The 15,186-nt window shown below is 46.2% G+C and overlaps 1 protein-coding gene across 1 annotated transcript in view; it reads right to left on the bottom strand.

Annotated features, from left to right (window-relative positions):
* The window catches only part of MEP1B (meprin A subunit beta), a 330,890-nt gene that overhangs the window by 246,188 nt on the left and 69,516 nt on the right, over positions 1-15,186 (bottom strand). Inside the window, exon 2 of the mRNA XM_085605695.1 lies at positions 9,722-9,740. Within this exon, the coding sequence (XP_085461821.1) occupies positions 9,722-9,740 (19 nt within the window). The remainder of the gene's footprint in view (positions 1-9,721; positions 9,741-15,186) is intronic.

A 15,186-nucleotide genomic window follows, 5' to 3' on the forward strand; every position in this document is an offset into this window, starting at 1 on the left:
TCTAACTGTGAAGGTAGAAACTGAGACCAGGACCTGCTGCAAGCTGTAGCCACCCAGGGCTCCATCGCGGTCGGCCTGAAACTTTGACTTTGCCCCGGTCTATCACGAGCAGGTATCACAATATGGTGCTATACCCTTCTAAGTGGCATATTTTATTATATCTTTGAAAATTCATGTCTCTGGTTCCCTACATTGGATGTTTGTTGTTTTGGTGTCATTTTAAAGATAAAAACATTTCCTATTTATATAAATTGGTGTTGGATTTATATTATGTATTATGTGTTGTGTCTTAATTATTTACTGAATTGGTGTTTTTAAATGCTTTACATACCTGTCTTTGAAGTTAAGCCTGTCTGCTCGCAGCTACGTTACCAAGGGTTGAGCATAGGAATAATCTTCCAAGACCTATGCTGAGTCCTATCATGTGTTAGTGGCCTTATTGCCAGTGGCAGACACTACATTTGCCTCTACCAATAACCCGCTTTCCAACATTTGGTGCTCAGCGGTGTGGATGAGGACTTGTGTTTAAAAAGTACACTTTTCAGTGAATGATTTAAGATTATAAAAATCCTCTTAATTGCCTTAGAACAACATTTTTGAGTTTGATTTTTGGAATTGGACTAAACTGTTTTTATTCCATTGTTTTGATTTTTCAAAGTTGTTCTAAGTCTGTTGTGCCTGGTTTTTGTGACCCAAAACTAGGGAACCATGGAGCTGGACCTGGCTAAACTGTCCAACTTCAAGCTTGCTGATCTTAGGGAACAGTGTAGGCTTAGGGGGCTGCCTGCTGCCAAGAAGATGAGGAAGGCGTGGTTGCTTGAGTCCCTACAGGCCTGGGCCGGGGCAGCTGAGGAAAACCCAGGGGGGTGGGAAGATCTTCCCCCCAACCTCACCCAAGAGGGGGGTGAGGATAAGACCTCTTCCATTGTGCCTAGTGTTAACCAGGTGAATCAAGGTGGTGGTGGGAGTGGGGAAGGCTCCCTTACTCAGGAACCACTACCGTCCCTCGCAGAGAGACCGCTTCAGGCTCAATTAGAGTTGATTGCCTTGGAGAAGGAGAAATTGGAATTGGCTAGGAGAAGATGGGAGAGGGAGGTGGAGAAGAGGAATGGTGGCAGCGAAAGTGAAGATGTTGAGATGTCCAGGGGTGGTAGATTTGAACTTAAACTTCCCAAGAGCATAGTGCCCAAGTACACAAAGGGGGATGACATTGACAGGTGGCTAGCAGCTTTGAGAGGGCCCTTAAAATGAGTAGGGTCCACTCTAGGTATTGGGGTGCACTTCTGTGGGAGTTGATTCCAGTAGCTGGGAGGGATAGGCTCCTGACCCTGAAGGGAGAGGATACAGAATCATACCAGCAGATGAAGGCATGCTTAGTCAAGAGATTTGGTCTGACTCCAGAACAGTACAGGGTGAAGTTTAGAGGCACCCAGAAATTGAGTTCAAAGTCTTGGGTAGACTTTGTGGACGTTTCAGTGAAGGCACTGGAAGGCTAGATTGTTGGTAACAAAGTTGACACATATGAGGGATTGTATAATTTGTTTTTGAAGGAAGATATTTTGATTCATTGTGCAGAAGAGAAGTTACGCCAGTATCTAGTGGACTCTAAGCTGACAGACCCCAGAGAGTTGGGGGAATCAGCTGATGAGTGGGTGCGAACCCGGGTTTCCATTCAGCACCAGGGTGGTGACCAGAAGAAAGGAGGACAGGTCCCTTCCCAAGGAAAAGCCCAGGGAAATGAAGGTCAAAAACCTGAGGAGTCCTCTAAAGACACACAAAACCATGCACAAGGAGGGGTGGCCCCGAGCCAACCCAAATTCAAAGGGAGGGGGTTTCAGGGAAAGCCTGCTAGGTTCTTTGATCCCTCAAAGGTGGGTAAGTGCTTTGACTGTTACCAGCCAGGGCATTAACAGGGAGATGCTGCCTGCGCCAAGAAGCTCCCCCCTAAGGGGCCATCTACAGGGATTGCCAGTGTTAGTGTAGTGGTGGAGAGTGGTGCCCCAGAGAGGGGTAGTCAGGTGGTAGAAGCAACCTTAGTGTCCCTGGGTGGGGTGAATATTGCCACCCTTGCTGCCTTACCTCCACACATGGACAAGTACAGGCAGAGGCCTAAAGTGAATGGGACTGAGGTTGAGGCTATCAGAGACACTGGGGCTAGTGTAATTATGGTACTGGATGAACTGGTGCCTCCAGAGAGGTTGTTACCTGGTGGGTTTCACCAGGTGACTTATGGAGACAGCACTACCAAACTCCATCCTATGGCTGTGGTGGATTTGGAATGGGGAGGTGTGACAGGCCCTATGAAGGTAGCTGTGTCAAAGGTGCTCGCAGTCCAGTGTTTACTGGGCAATGATCTTGAAGCCTCTGTGTGGTCAGAGGTGGAGAGAGGACTCCATATGAAAATATTGGAGCTCCCTGAGTGGGTATGTGCTGTGACTAGGTCACAGACTAGTCAGAAGGGAGGGGCTGGACACTTAGACCCTGTAACAAAGGGCCAAGCATCCAAGGACAAGGGCACTGGGCCCTGGTGAGCCAGCCCATGGAACTCCAGAGGTGCAGGAAGAATCTAACCCTGATGGGGAGGATCTGGCCTCTGAGGGAGGGACTCCATCCCTGCCAGAGCTGTCAGATTTGGCAGAACTGACAGGAGCAGGTGGACCCTCCAGAGAGGAGTTCATTCAAGGACAGCGTGACTGTCCTACTCTTGAGGGCTTGAGGCGGATTGCTTCCATGCAAGAGGAGGGGGATGACAGTGTTTTTCACAAACTCTTCTGGGAAGATGGACTGCTTTATACTGAGGACAGAATCTTCAAGGAGGGGGCCACCAGGAGATTTGTGGTGCCCCAGAAGTACAGAGAGTTCATCCTGATGTTGGGTCATGATATCCCCTTGGCAGTACATTTGGGACAGACAAAGACATGAAACCGATTGGTGAACCATTTCTACTGGCCCCATATGTCTGAAAAGGTAAAGGAGTTTTGCAGCTCCTGTGTCACCTGTCAGGCCAGTGGCAAGGCAGGGAGCAAGACAAAGGCTCACCTAACACAACTGCCAGTGGTTGGGGTTCCTTTTGAAAGGGTGGGGATGGACATTGTTACTCCCCTGGACCCACCTACTGCATCAGGGAATAGGTATATCTGAGTGGTAGTGGACCATGCCACTAGATACCCTGAAACAATCCCTCTTAGAACCATTGATGCTCCTGCAGTGAATAGAGCACTGCTGGGTGTGTGCACCAGAGTAGGTTTTCCAAAAGAGGTGGTGTCAGATAGAGGCACAAACCTTCTGTCCAGCTATCTGAGTGCTATGTGGGATGAATGTGGTGTTAACTACAAGTTCACCACCCCCTATGACCCACAAGCAAATAGTCTTGTTGAGAGATTCAACAAAACCCTGAAGGGCATGATAAATGGGTTGTCAGAGAAACTCAGGAGGAGATGGGATGTTCTCCTCCCATGCTTACTGTTTGCCTACAGGGAGGTGCCACAGAAAGGGGTTGGTTTCAGTCCCTTTGAGTTGGTGTTTGGACACGCTGTGAGGGGGCCATTAAGCCTGCTGAGAGAGTCTTTAGAGAAGCCTCTTAAAGAAGCTAAGGACAATGTGCTTGACTATGTGCTAGGTCTGAGATCTAGAATGGCAGAGTACATGTACAAGAGGGGCAAGATGGGCGACGAGTAAGGAGCTCCGGCATGGAGCTCCCGGGCCAGAGCGTTTTCCCGGGGTTTTGACCTCCTTCCGAACCATCTCCCCCCCGGTGACGGAGTGCCCGGTTCGGTGATCCCCCCTGGGAGATTCCTAAGCAAAGGAGAGGAATGGGGATGCCGGCAGGATTGAGGAATGGGCGAATCTATTAGTCGGAACTCAAGATGGTGGCCTCCGAGGAAGGAGATGCCGATCGGGAGCTGGCCTGCCTCTCTGCCCGCTGCTGAAAGGCCACTGACAAGCTACCTGGACGGATTGACCACTCCTTTTGCGAGCTCCTGTCGGCTGAGTCGAGATCTGACTTTAGTGTATCCTGTGACCGCAACAGGGGTGACTAAACTGCCGAGATTAGTTTGCCTGATGTGGTGTGGAACGGATCTGCAACGCTCCGGGATGCATACCTATCGGCTATCATAGAAGCCTGTCTCGACGGTGTTCTACCCCTCGCACAGCTCCCTGGATGGCTGGTGAAGAGCGTGGACGAGGCTCACCCCTCCTGATCATCCCCCGGCCTTCCGGGCACGACCACAGTTTCTTCCCCTTCTGCCTGCCCTCCAGCTTCACCTCCGATCGGACATCTGGGACCCGTGAGTCCTCTCCAGGTATGGGGGTGCTCTGGTGGTGAAACTACTTGGCGCTGTGGTGCGACGTTCCCGGGCTTTTCCGTACCATTCTGAGCCTGGGAGGCGCGCCCAACCCCGGACCTCGCTACTGCCTCCCTTTTTGCCAAGACTACTCCCTAACTCCCATGCTGACCTTCTTCATGCGGTTCGTCGACACCGATGCCCCCGTGGTCCAGATCATCTTACAGCCTTCCGTTCACCTTTGGTTTTGTGGCTGCGTCCTCTCTCTGACTCTACTCAATGGATTCCTGCTCTCTGGGTTCCTCTTCTGGATTCTTGACTTTGGTGACTTTTGTTCATCCCGCCATTTTTGGAGATGGAGTCTATACCCACGACCCGGACCCGCCATTTTGTTTGACCTTTGTTCCGTTCCTTCTTCCCTCCCGACTCCCCCTGATGACCCTCGAACATTTTTCTCTTTTTGCTGGACTGCCTTAAACATATATATATATATGTATTATATAATTGTCCAAGCCTAATCGCTGTTAAAATGTAATCCTGTGTGAACTTACTATTTTTATATATAGAAGTCTAACCACTAGTATATGTAGTAGACCTTTGTACTTACTACCATTCCCATGTGATTTTAGAGTTTATCTGTTTGTATCTCTTCCTCGAGTGACTTTACACCTTGTACATTTGCAATTTTTTTCTGTTTGTATCTCTTATGTAACTCTGCAATCCTAAATCCTTATGTAATGCAACTGGTTCTTTTTTAAGCACTCTGACACCTTCGGGTAATGTTTGCACTATATAAAATCGCATTGAATAATAAATAAATAAAACAAGGCAAACAGAAAACTGGAGGCCAGCCAGGAGCTCATGAAACCCTGGTATGATCAAAAGGCTACTATGCCTGAGTATACTCCAGGACAATTGGTGTGGGTGTTGGAGCCTGTGGCTCCCAGGGCCCTCCATGACAAGTGGAGTGGGCCCTATCCAATCTTTGAAAAGAAGGCTGAGGTTACCTATTTGGTTGACCTTGGCACCCCCAGAAACCCTCATAGGGTTTCTGGGGGTGTCAAGGGGCATGTGAATAGATTGAAACCCCACCATGACTGAGCAGATATGACCATGTTACTGGTCACTGATGAGGGTGTGGAGGAGGAAACTGAGACTGTACCTGACCTCCTCTCCACTAATGTGCAAGATGGGTCAGTGGAGGGAGTTGTGCTCTCTCCCAAGTTGACACACCAGCAGCACAGAGACTGTAACAAGTGCTGGAGCAGTTTGCTGGACTGTTCTCTTTGACCACAGGCATCACTGAGTGGTGTGTGCACCACATTGACACTGGTGACATCCTACCTGTCAAAAACAAACTGTACAGGTTGTCTGACCATGTCAGAGCCAGCATTAAAGCTGAGGTTGCTAAGATGCTGGAATTGGGGGTAATTGAACCGTCGGAGAGACCATGGGCAAGTCCGGTGGTGCTGGTACCCAAACCTAATCCTCGGGGGACCTAAAGAGTTAAGGTTCTGTGCGGACTACAGAGGATTGAATGCACACAAAGACTGACGCTCACCCTATACCTAGAGCTGATGAGCTCATTGATAGGTTAGGGGCAGCTAAGTACCTGAGTACTTTTGATTTGACTTCAGGGTTTTGGCAGATTGCCCTCACTGTTGGAGCCAAAGAGAGGTCAGCATTCTACACCCCAGAGGGCCGTTATCAGTTCAAGGTAATCCCCTTTGGCTTAAAGAATGCACCTGCCACCTTCCAAAGGTTGGTGAACATTTTCTTGTCTGGGTTGGAACAGTTCAGTGCAGCTTACCTGGATGATATAGCTGTGTGCAGTTCTACCTGGGGGATCACTTAAACCACCTAAGGGAAGTGCTTCAGGCCATGCAGCAGGCAGGCCTGACAATTAAGGCAAGCAAGTGCCAAATAGGGCAGAGTTCTGTGATGTACCTGGGCTACCTGGTAGGTGGGGGTCATGAACAGCCTCTCCAAGCAAAAATCCAAACTATTTTGAATTGGACATCTCCTGTTACCCAGACTCAGGTCAGGGCATTCCTTGGACTGACAGGGTACTATAGAAGGTTTGTTCGAAATTATGGGACCATTGTGGGGCCCCTAACAGAACTCCCTTCTAAAAAGAGGCTCAAGAAGGTTTTTTGGACCCCAGAGTGTCAGAAGGCTTTTGACACTCTGAAAGCTGCCATGTGTTCAGCACCAGTGCTACTGCCCCTGACTACGCAAAGGAATTTGTGGTTCAGACAGATGCTTCAGAGCAAGGGATTGGGGCAGTTTTGTCACAGCTAAATGAAGGGGGCCTTGACCAGCCCATTGCCTTTATTAGTAGGAGGCTTCTTCCCAGAGAGCAGAGGTGGAGTGCCATTGAGAGAGAGGCTTTTGCTGTGGTGTGGTCCCTGAAAAAGTTGAGACCGTATTTGTTTGGGATTCACTTTCGTGTTCAAACTGACCACAGACCTCTCAGATGTCTCATGCAGATGAGAGGGGAGAACCCCAAGCTGTTAAGGTGGTCCATTTTCCTACAGGGAATTGACTTTACAGTGCAACACAGACCTGGGGCTGCCCATGCAAATGCAGATGGACTTTCCAGGTTTTTTCACTTAGCTGATGAGGACTACCAGGGTGTAGGTTAGTAACCCATCTCCTTTCGTTTGGGGGGGTGCTATGTTGCAAAGTCATCCTGTGCCCTGGGCACCCCCCACCTTTTTGCTGAATGGTACTGGTGGTAACTGACTATGACTGACCCTGGGATCTGCCTAACCAGGCCCAGGGCCAGTGCTATGCTGAAAGAGACACATTAGAATACAGTTAAAACACCTACATACACTAAGTTACACAATGGTATGGTGCGGTACCCCTGTGATTGGCATGACCTACCATATAGGCTCCTAGTATATAATAGGGCAGGGGGGTTGAAACTACCTTTAAGTCCCTAGTACCCTAGGGCATGGCAGTTTAGAGGCCAGCAGCTCTTTTTACACTTGCATGTGTGCACTGCTGAATCCTGGGGTCAGTTTAAAAGCAGCACTGGGTGCCAGGACTGCTTTTAAAATGTACATTGTGCCCAAATTCAACTTTGGGGTTTGGGGCACTTAAAATGGATAACCTACAATGTTTTGGCATATTAGGAACACCCAGGGTCTCCCCTAGGTGTCCCTGGGGTGGGGGCCAGATATGTATAAGGTACGCCCTTATAAAATGAGTTTTATATGCCCTGGGTTAAGTGAAATTTCACATTTCACTCCCCACATTGTGGTAAAGTGCTGCTCAAATTCAACTTTGATGCTAGGAGCACTGAGTAGGGCGGATCTGCAATATTTCTACAGATTCAGAACCCCATAAAGTCTCCCCTAGTTGCACATGGGGTGGATTCCTGTAGATATAAGACAAGTACTGATAAAATATGTTTTTGTAAGTCCTGGTGCTGGAAAAATGGCCCATGTCATTTTTCCCATTGCAAATCCCCTGTTACATAGGTTAACATGGTAGGAAGTTATTGATTAATAACTCTTGATAGGAGAGGGCTAGAAATGCCATTCAAAGACTTCCCAGAATGGTATTAATAAATCCAACAATATCTTATTGTTGAATTCCTCCAAAAGTGTACATACAAGAAGTTATAAGACTTTCTTGTTTGTAAATCCAAATTCAGCCTTCCAGTGATCTGCCCTGATTGGTCAGAGTTAAGTGGATTAGCCAGGCTGCCTTGAGGAGGTGATAAAGAGCCCCTGGGGTTAACCAGCTCTGCTGGCAGGGCAGTGTGCTGTTCCATAGGAATGCCAGGCCAAGAGGAGAGCAGAGAACCGTGTCATTTACAACTCTGAACTTCCCACCTTAGGCAGATGGTAGGATTAAGGAAGGTATGAGCAGATGCAGGGGGGAGAGTCGAAGTAAATTAGCCATCCTAGGGGTGTGTTTAGCCAGCTCTTACCTCCTTGCTGGAAAATCAGCCATTATGGATTTGTAAGAGTTGATGCAACCTGGGACAAAAAAATGCCACACTCAACAGGATGTGTTCATATCTTGGAGGAGTTACCCTGCTCCCATTGGTCAGAAGCGACCTCCTGCTTGACCCAGAGAACTTGGAAAAAGTATCTGAGAGGGGCAGAGCCATCCAGATCTGCTGCTTGAAACTTACTGAAGCAAGACATTGCCAAGCTGAGAAGTTTTGCTGTGCAAAGATTTCTAAGGCTTGACCTCTGAAAACTGCACCATCTGAAACTACAGCCCTGTGGATTATTTTGCTGAAAAAGAACTATAGAGTGGACTCCCTGAAAGCTACAGGTTAAAAGAGCTCAACAGGAACATCACCAACTAAATCTACACCTTGGAGCTTCCAGGCCCTTGGAGTGAGTTTGAGACACTTTAGAACCCATTGAGGAACTTCGGGAAGAAGTTCAAGAAGTTTGGAGAACTTTGGAGCAACTTTGGAAAAAAGCTCCATAGAGGGACCGACTCAACCTGGCCAGTCAGGCTGCCTGCCTTCAACCGCGCGCCGGCCAAGCCACCCAGTCTTGTCCCACTAAAAGCTCCATAGTTCCAACTTCTAGAGTTTGACCGGGACTAGATAAAATCTGAAGTCGGCGAACCCGAACCGGATCCAGCTACATGAGGAGCATCGAGAGACCCCGCGAGAAAAAGCTCCAGAAAAGTTTCCAAGTCCGCTCGTAGAAAAGGTGACCGGGAGCAACCGCGAATGCCAAGCCACCTGCCTTCCATCGCATGCCGTCCTGGAATCCTGGATTGTCCTGCTGAAGTGATCTTGAAAAATTTTCCAAGTCCGCTCCTGGAAAGTGGACTGGGACCTCGTCACAAGTCAATCCGGCGAACCCTCACCGAATCTGGACTGGCTGGGAGCTTCATGGGGCCTCGAGGAGAAAAGCTCCAGAAAAATTTCTAAGTGTGAAGGTAGAAACTGAGACCGGGACCTGCCGCAAGCTGTAGCCGTCCAGGGCTCCATTGCGGTTGGCCTGAAACTTTGACTTTGCCCCGGTCTATCGCGAGCAGGTATCAGAATATGGTGCTATACTCCTCTAAGTGCTATATTTGATTAAATCTTTGAAAATTCATATCTCTGGTTCCCTACATTGGATTTTTGTTGTTTTGGTGTCATGTTAAAGATAAAAATATTTCCTATTTTTATAAGTTGGTGTTGTATTTCTATTATGTGTTGTGTCTTGATTATTTACTGAATTGGTGTTTTTAAATGCTTTACATACCTGTCTTTGAAGTTAAGCCTGTCTGTTCGCAGCCACGTTACCAAGGGTTGAGCATAGGAATAATTTTCTAAGACCTATGCTGAGTCCTATCATGTGTTAGAGGCCTTATTGCCAGTGGCAGACCTACATTTGCCCCTACCAACAACCCACTTTCCAACAATGTGATACAGCCCTTAATGTTTTAAAATATTGTAGAACACTCACCAACACTTTCTGGAACAGGCTGAAATAAAAAAAAAATAGAAAGTTAATCAGTTCAGTTCAGTTCAAAATCTTTATTCGATCTTTTAAAAAAATCATAAAAACACATAATAAAACACAACAGTACATTATACCTTTAAAAACAGTCATAAATAACAAACAATCCATCAAATTACCTCCACATTATATATTAAAAATCATAAAAAGTCATTGACCAAGCAAACATCAGGCCCACCTAACTCCCTTCCATGGACTTTCTGCAACGGCTGGCCATTTTCAGAAAACAACACACACTAAAGCAAATATCTAGACTATTTAGCAATTGGAGATAGATTAAAGCCTCTCTGCATTTATGGAAGGCTAGCTTTTTCACAGTGGATTTAAGACAAAGCTGAAAAAAATTCTGATAAAGCTGCAAAAAAAAGTAAATTGCAACGGAGATTTCTGTGCTATACCATTGCAGGGGGCAAGTAGCAATGAACCATACCACACCTTTGCCTCGTCAGAAAAGCACATTGTGCATGAGACCACTCCGGACCTAAATCTAAATCCCAATGCTTGAGCTTCAGAGTAAGATACAGTTCTGTGTTTCCTGTCACAAGATGAGATAATAGTTGCAAATAGTGTTTTTCCTAATAACTTCCTGGATTCTCTGTGAGGAAGTACATTCAGCAAACTTAGACTTGACCACTCTTTTGTCAGTTTAAATAATTGAACCAGGGGCACTAAAAAATCCAGGGAGACCGAAGTCAGAAAAAGATTTGCTAGCGTAGTTCAACCATGGGATGGAAAGCCCCTTATTCTGGCAAAATTAATCCAATATCACTGCTATGTTAAAGCTTGCCTCATTGTTACTCCACACACTCACTCAAAGCAGGAGAGGCACCAGTTTGATGGTATCTATAATATAATCTGAATTCAATTCAGAATGCAAAATGAAATTAGCACAAGAAGGCGGGAGATTCATCAACTGCCTACTGATTCTATGTTCTTCTGTCTGTATGGCAGTAACATTATGGTGTCCCCACGCCCCTGCTCAGGATGTTGCTGTAGGGACACATTGCATTTTATAGACTTTAAGGTAGGGGGAGATATTGGTCCTACGATCCTTCTTGCTAGAATAAAAATAACAAGCATTTGCAATGCAATAGGTCGCGTATTTACGCGAGTTTAAGCTCTTGGCATTCTAAATGACAATGCCTTTTATTTATCTGTTTTTAAAAACCAAAACATAAATAAAAGGCATTGTCATTTACAATGCCAATAGCTCAAACTCCAGTAAAAGCGAGACCTATTGCATTGCAAAGGCTTGTTATTAGTGCAATTCATATATGCATCCACACACATAACTGTAGACTTGTAGAGGGATGCCCACCTTTCATTACCAAGTGTCAGGCCTTTTAACAATGTCACATGAGTAATCTTTGTGCCACCCTATATGTTACATTACTTAGTCCTGGATTCTTAGCAATGGGTTAGCGTTCTGAGAGATTTGTAAATAAATACAGCTTGGCCAATGCTGAAAATAAGGGCCATAATGCAGGAAGTCTCAAGAGCATAGCATTAGCTTTTTATAGTGTTTTATTGAATAGAAGCAAAAGAGGATGATTCCTAAATATAATAAAATCCTAACCTAGTCTTTGCGTTAATGAAATCTACGCATGCATGTTTGTGAAGCGATCTATATTGTCCATGTTGGTATAGACCGCCAAAACCAACACGTTTGAGTTTTGTATAGGGCATGCAAGTGACATAGCTCCAAATATACACCAATAGCACATGCACACCGCTGGCCACCCTTTTTTTTAAAAATCACTTATTCAGAGGCCCGTGGAATCAGAGCATCATACAAACAAGAATTAATGCACACACAGAGTCCCACACACTGAATTCAGGGTGAAGAGCAACAGCAGAGCAAATGCTTAAGTGCATAAGCTCAGTGTTGGACACAAGGTGACGAACATCATGAGAGCACCTAGTGATGCACATCACAAGACCACTCTGTCGTACAGTTTGGGGACACAACTATGGGCATTACAGAGTCATACAGTGATGTTCTTAACTTTATTTGGGGTTTCATGTGTACTCTGCTATTCAGAGCTTTTAATTTTGCCTTCAATGAGCGTCTGTAACATGTTATTTTAACCAGAGCTTACTCTTCAACGTGGGCACAAAGGGTTCGATGCAATTAATGGCAGTAGGAAGAGCAAAATTAAAGTGGCTTGATGAACCCCGATATAGTCAAGAATTGCACTACCCCACTGAAACTTTCTGAAGACCCGATTTTCTTCTGAACAGTTCCCAAATAAAAAAACTCCAGCTTCGAAGAATGACACATGCATGACCCGCTCAACCAACTGCAAAGCCATTCATTCCAAGTGTCCTTTATTTTTCTTATAAAGCCAAAATAATTTGGCATAGAATGCCACAGGAACAATAACGAACCCAACCCAAACAAGCACCCAACCCAAACAAGCATTGGCATAGCCATTAGCTTTAAGCTTTGGACCTCTTAAGTGTTTAGCCAGGCAGCACATTATTCTGGGTGCTCTGCCGCCAGGGATTGGAGAGCTATACAATTACTACACACTGCTTGCGAAGGAAAGAGTGAATAGTTTTCTGGCCAATCGCAACTATTTTTCAATTTTGCTAAATGGCAGGACTACCTTATATCCTGTTCAATGTAGGCAAGTCCCGAGGTACACCAAGTGCCAGAAAGGGCGAATTTGGCTGGGATCACACATGCACATTACACCCAGCTAATTGCTGTAACTGGGGTTTGAGCGGGCACAGTTCAACATTCTGAAGCAATAGAGAACTGGAATTGTTCACTTCCCATAGGCTACTAACTGTCTTGGCAGTGAATATTGAGTTTCTGTTCTGATGACCAGACAGCCATTAGCTATTGCATTGCCACTTGAGCTGAGCAACAGCTTCTTGCACATGAACAGGAGCAGCACCAACGCTGCATCCTTCTCGAAGGACTATTTTTTCGAATGGCATGTTTTGGGAAACTTGAAAGCTAAGGTTTCTTGTATGGCCCTTAGAAACACTTCACCTCGGTAAAGTGAATTTTGTCAGAGGAGTCTGTGGAAATGATTGCCCCCAAAGATGCATAACTGTTTTTGTACTGTCTGCAGCGGCGACTCTGTATATTAATTTTCCTGCCGGTCACTGCAGACGCGCATGCCACACAAAACTGCACCAGTGATCTGAGAAAAGGATCTGCGCAGCCCGGAAGCAATTTGTCTTCTAAATCATGCAGTCCAGTCAGCCAACTGAGGACGACCCGCGATGCTGGCAGGGGCATGTTGAAACTCAAGGGGGACCCTAAGAAGTACACTGAGTCCCCCCCTCCCCACACACACACAAGCAGTCTTTAATAAATAAATGGGTCGAGAGCCGTGCAACATTTTAAAAGTAAATGCAGCTGACAGGGGGCAGGGAGGGCTAGTCTGGAATAGAAGCCTGCGCCCCTCCCCCTGCACCGTGGAGTAAGTGGAGCCCAGTGCTACACCCTGGATGTTTGCTTCCCACAACAACGGATCCAGGTTCACTATCATACTTACCGCAGTATTAACTATTTTGATTACAGTATTCAGATGCACCACTCCTCTGGCGGTTATCAGCAACTGGTGCACTGTGCCAAAGTTAAATATATGTTCTTTACAGTTTTCAATCGCGCGAACTCGGAAGCAGTGATAAACCAGGATCAGCAGTGACGAATTCCCTAATAGAGTGCAGTCCAGGTGGTTCAAGCCAGTTCTAAGCATCAATCACTGTAAAATTGCGTGGGCGGCTCGCCACACTCCTTGCGTGGTAGTTGTGACAACACTTTAAATTTCATTAAGTGACACCTTGCTTGAAAAAAAAAAAGAAAGCACTATGACTAGGCCAGCGTTGACCGCTTCAAAGCTTTTTTTTCTTCCTTCAGGCGTGTAGTGCTGCTGTGCAATGTTAAAAGAAGCAACAAGCAAAGACGAGGGGTGGTGGGCTAATGACATAGGAAGAAACAATAACAAGTCGGGGGCAAATGACGTGGGAAATGGGTAAAAAAACACAAGACAAGCCCGCCGCTGGGAAAAAACATGAAGCTGACGAGGAGGGAGTGGGAGGGGCTTTCACTGAAAGTGACACGGCAGTGAAAGGAAAACAAACAAGCCCGGCGGAGCGTGAGGGAGGGGGAATGCCAGCAACAGAGGAGCCCGCGAAAGTGAAAGTGATCACGATCGCTACGAAGGAAAGACACATGGCGCTGCGCGCGTGCACGTTCACGTTCACGTGCACTGTAGCTTTAGGCCACGGCAGCACTTTGAAAAAGCCCAGATATAAAATGTCTCTTAGAGCCTTTGGCTCACGAGACCTAAAAAGGATACCTCCCGCTCTTCCAAGTCTCAGACATGCTGAGTTTACTTGTGGCTGCAAGGAATTGCCTAAATCGAACACCATACACAAATAGCAAAAATTCAGTTTCGCACTAAGATGTTGCTCGTTCAGATTTAAGGCTGTCAAGATTTTCCTACCAGGCCCACAAGCCATTATATGGGTTTTCCCAAAATTAGTTTTCATGTCTAAGGTACCCATGAATGACACAAAAATTCTACTAAAATATGCAGAGCACAGCATGTTCTAGACAACAAAACTGCGTCATCAGCATATAATAATGCCGGAACAGTAGAGTTGGCAATTTTTGCACATCCCCTGTAGAACTCATTAAGTGAGTGTTCAAATCATCAATACACAAAATAAAAAGCACAGGTGCCAACACACACCCCTGAAGTACACCGCTTGCTAGTGGAAAGGCATCTGAGAGTTCCCCTAACTATTCATACCGTACCCTGGACCCTAGTTGCTCATGAAGGGTGTGTAGAAAATTAAATAAAAGGACTTCTACCCCTCAATTCATTAACATCAGCCGCAAATTACATCAGTTTACACAATCGAAAGCAGTTGACAGGTCCATAGGCCCGGAAGAGTGGGCATCGCTTGGCGATGGTGTATTTACTCACGATCAAGTGAAAATTCAAGCACTGCTCTACTGTACCTAGCCCAGAAAAAAAACATACTGGCAAGGGGATAACATTTTATTGTCAGTGACCCGTGACTGCAGTCGATTGAAAATAACCCTCCCAGGACTTTTACAGAGCTATCAACAAGGGAGATCGGTCTATAACATTTAGGAGACCCTCTATCTCCCTTCTTGAAGATCGGCACAATCGTAGTGAGGGTCCAAGACTTGGCAATCCTGCTACATAAGCAGTTATTGAAAAAATTCATGAGTAAAGGACCACATAAATCCAGATTGCATTTAAAAAGATACAAGGGAATCCAATCAGGACCCGCAGCCTTACCACCTGCACTGGATCGAATTGCTTCCTGTAGAGTAACTTGGAGGGAGGTGGAGTGTACGAGATGCTGTTGCGGTATTCTTTCATACTCTCTATCTTTCTCCAATTGATATATATGGG

The sequence above is a fragment of the Triturus cristatus genome, chromosome 5_1 (assembly GCF_964204655.1).
Source record: "Triturus cristatus chromosome 5_1, aTriCri1.1, whole genome shotgun sequence".
NCBI classification, from domain to species: domain Eukaryota; kingdom Metazoa; phylum Chordata; class Amphibia; order Caudata; family Salamandridae; genus Triturus; species Triturus cristatus.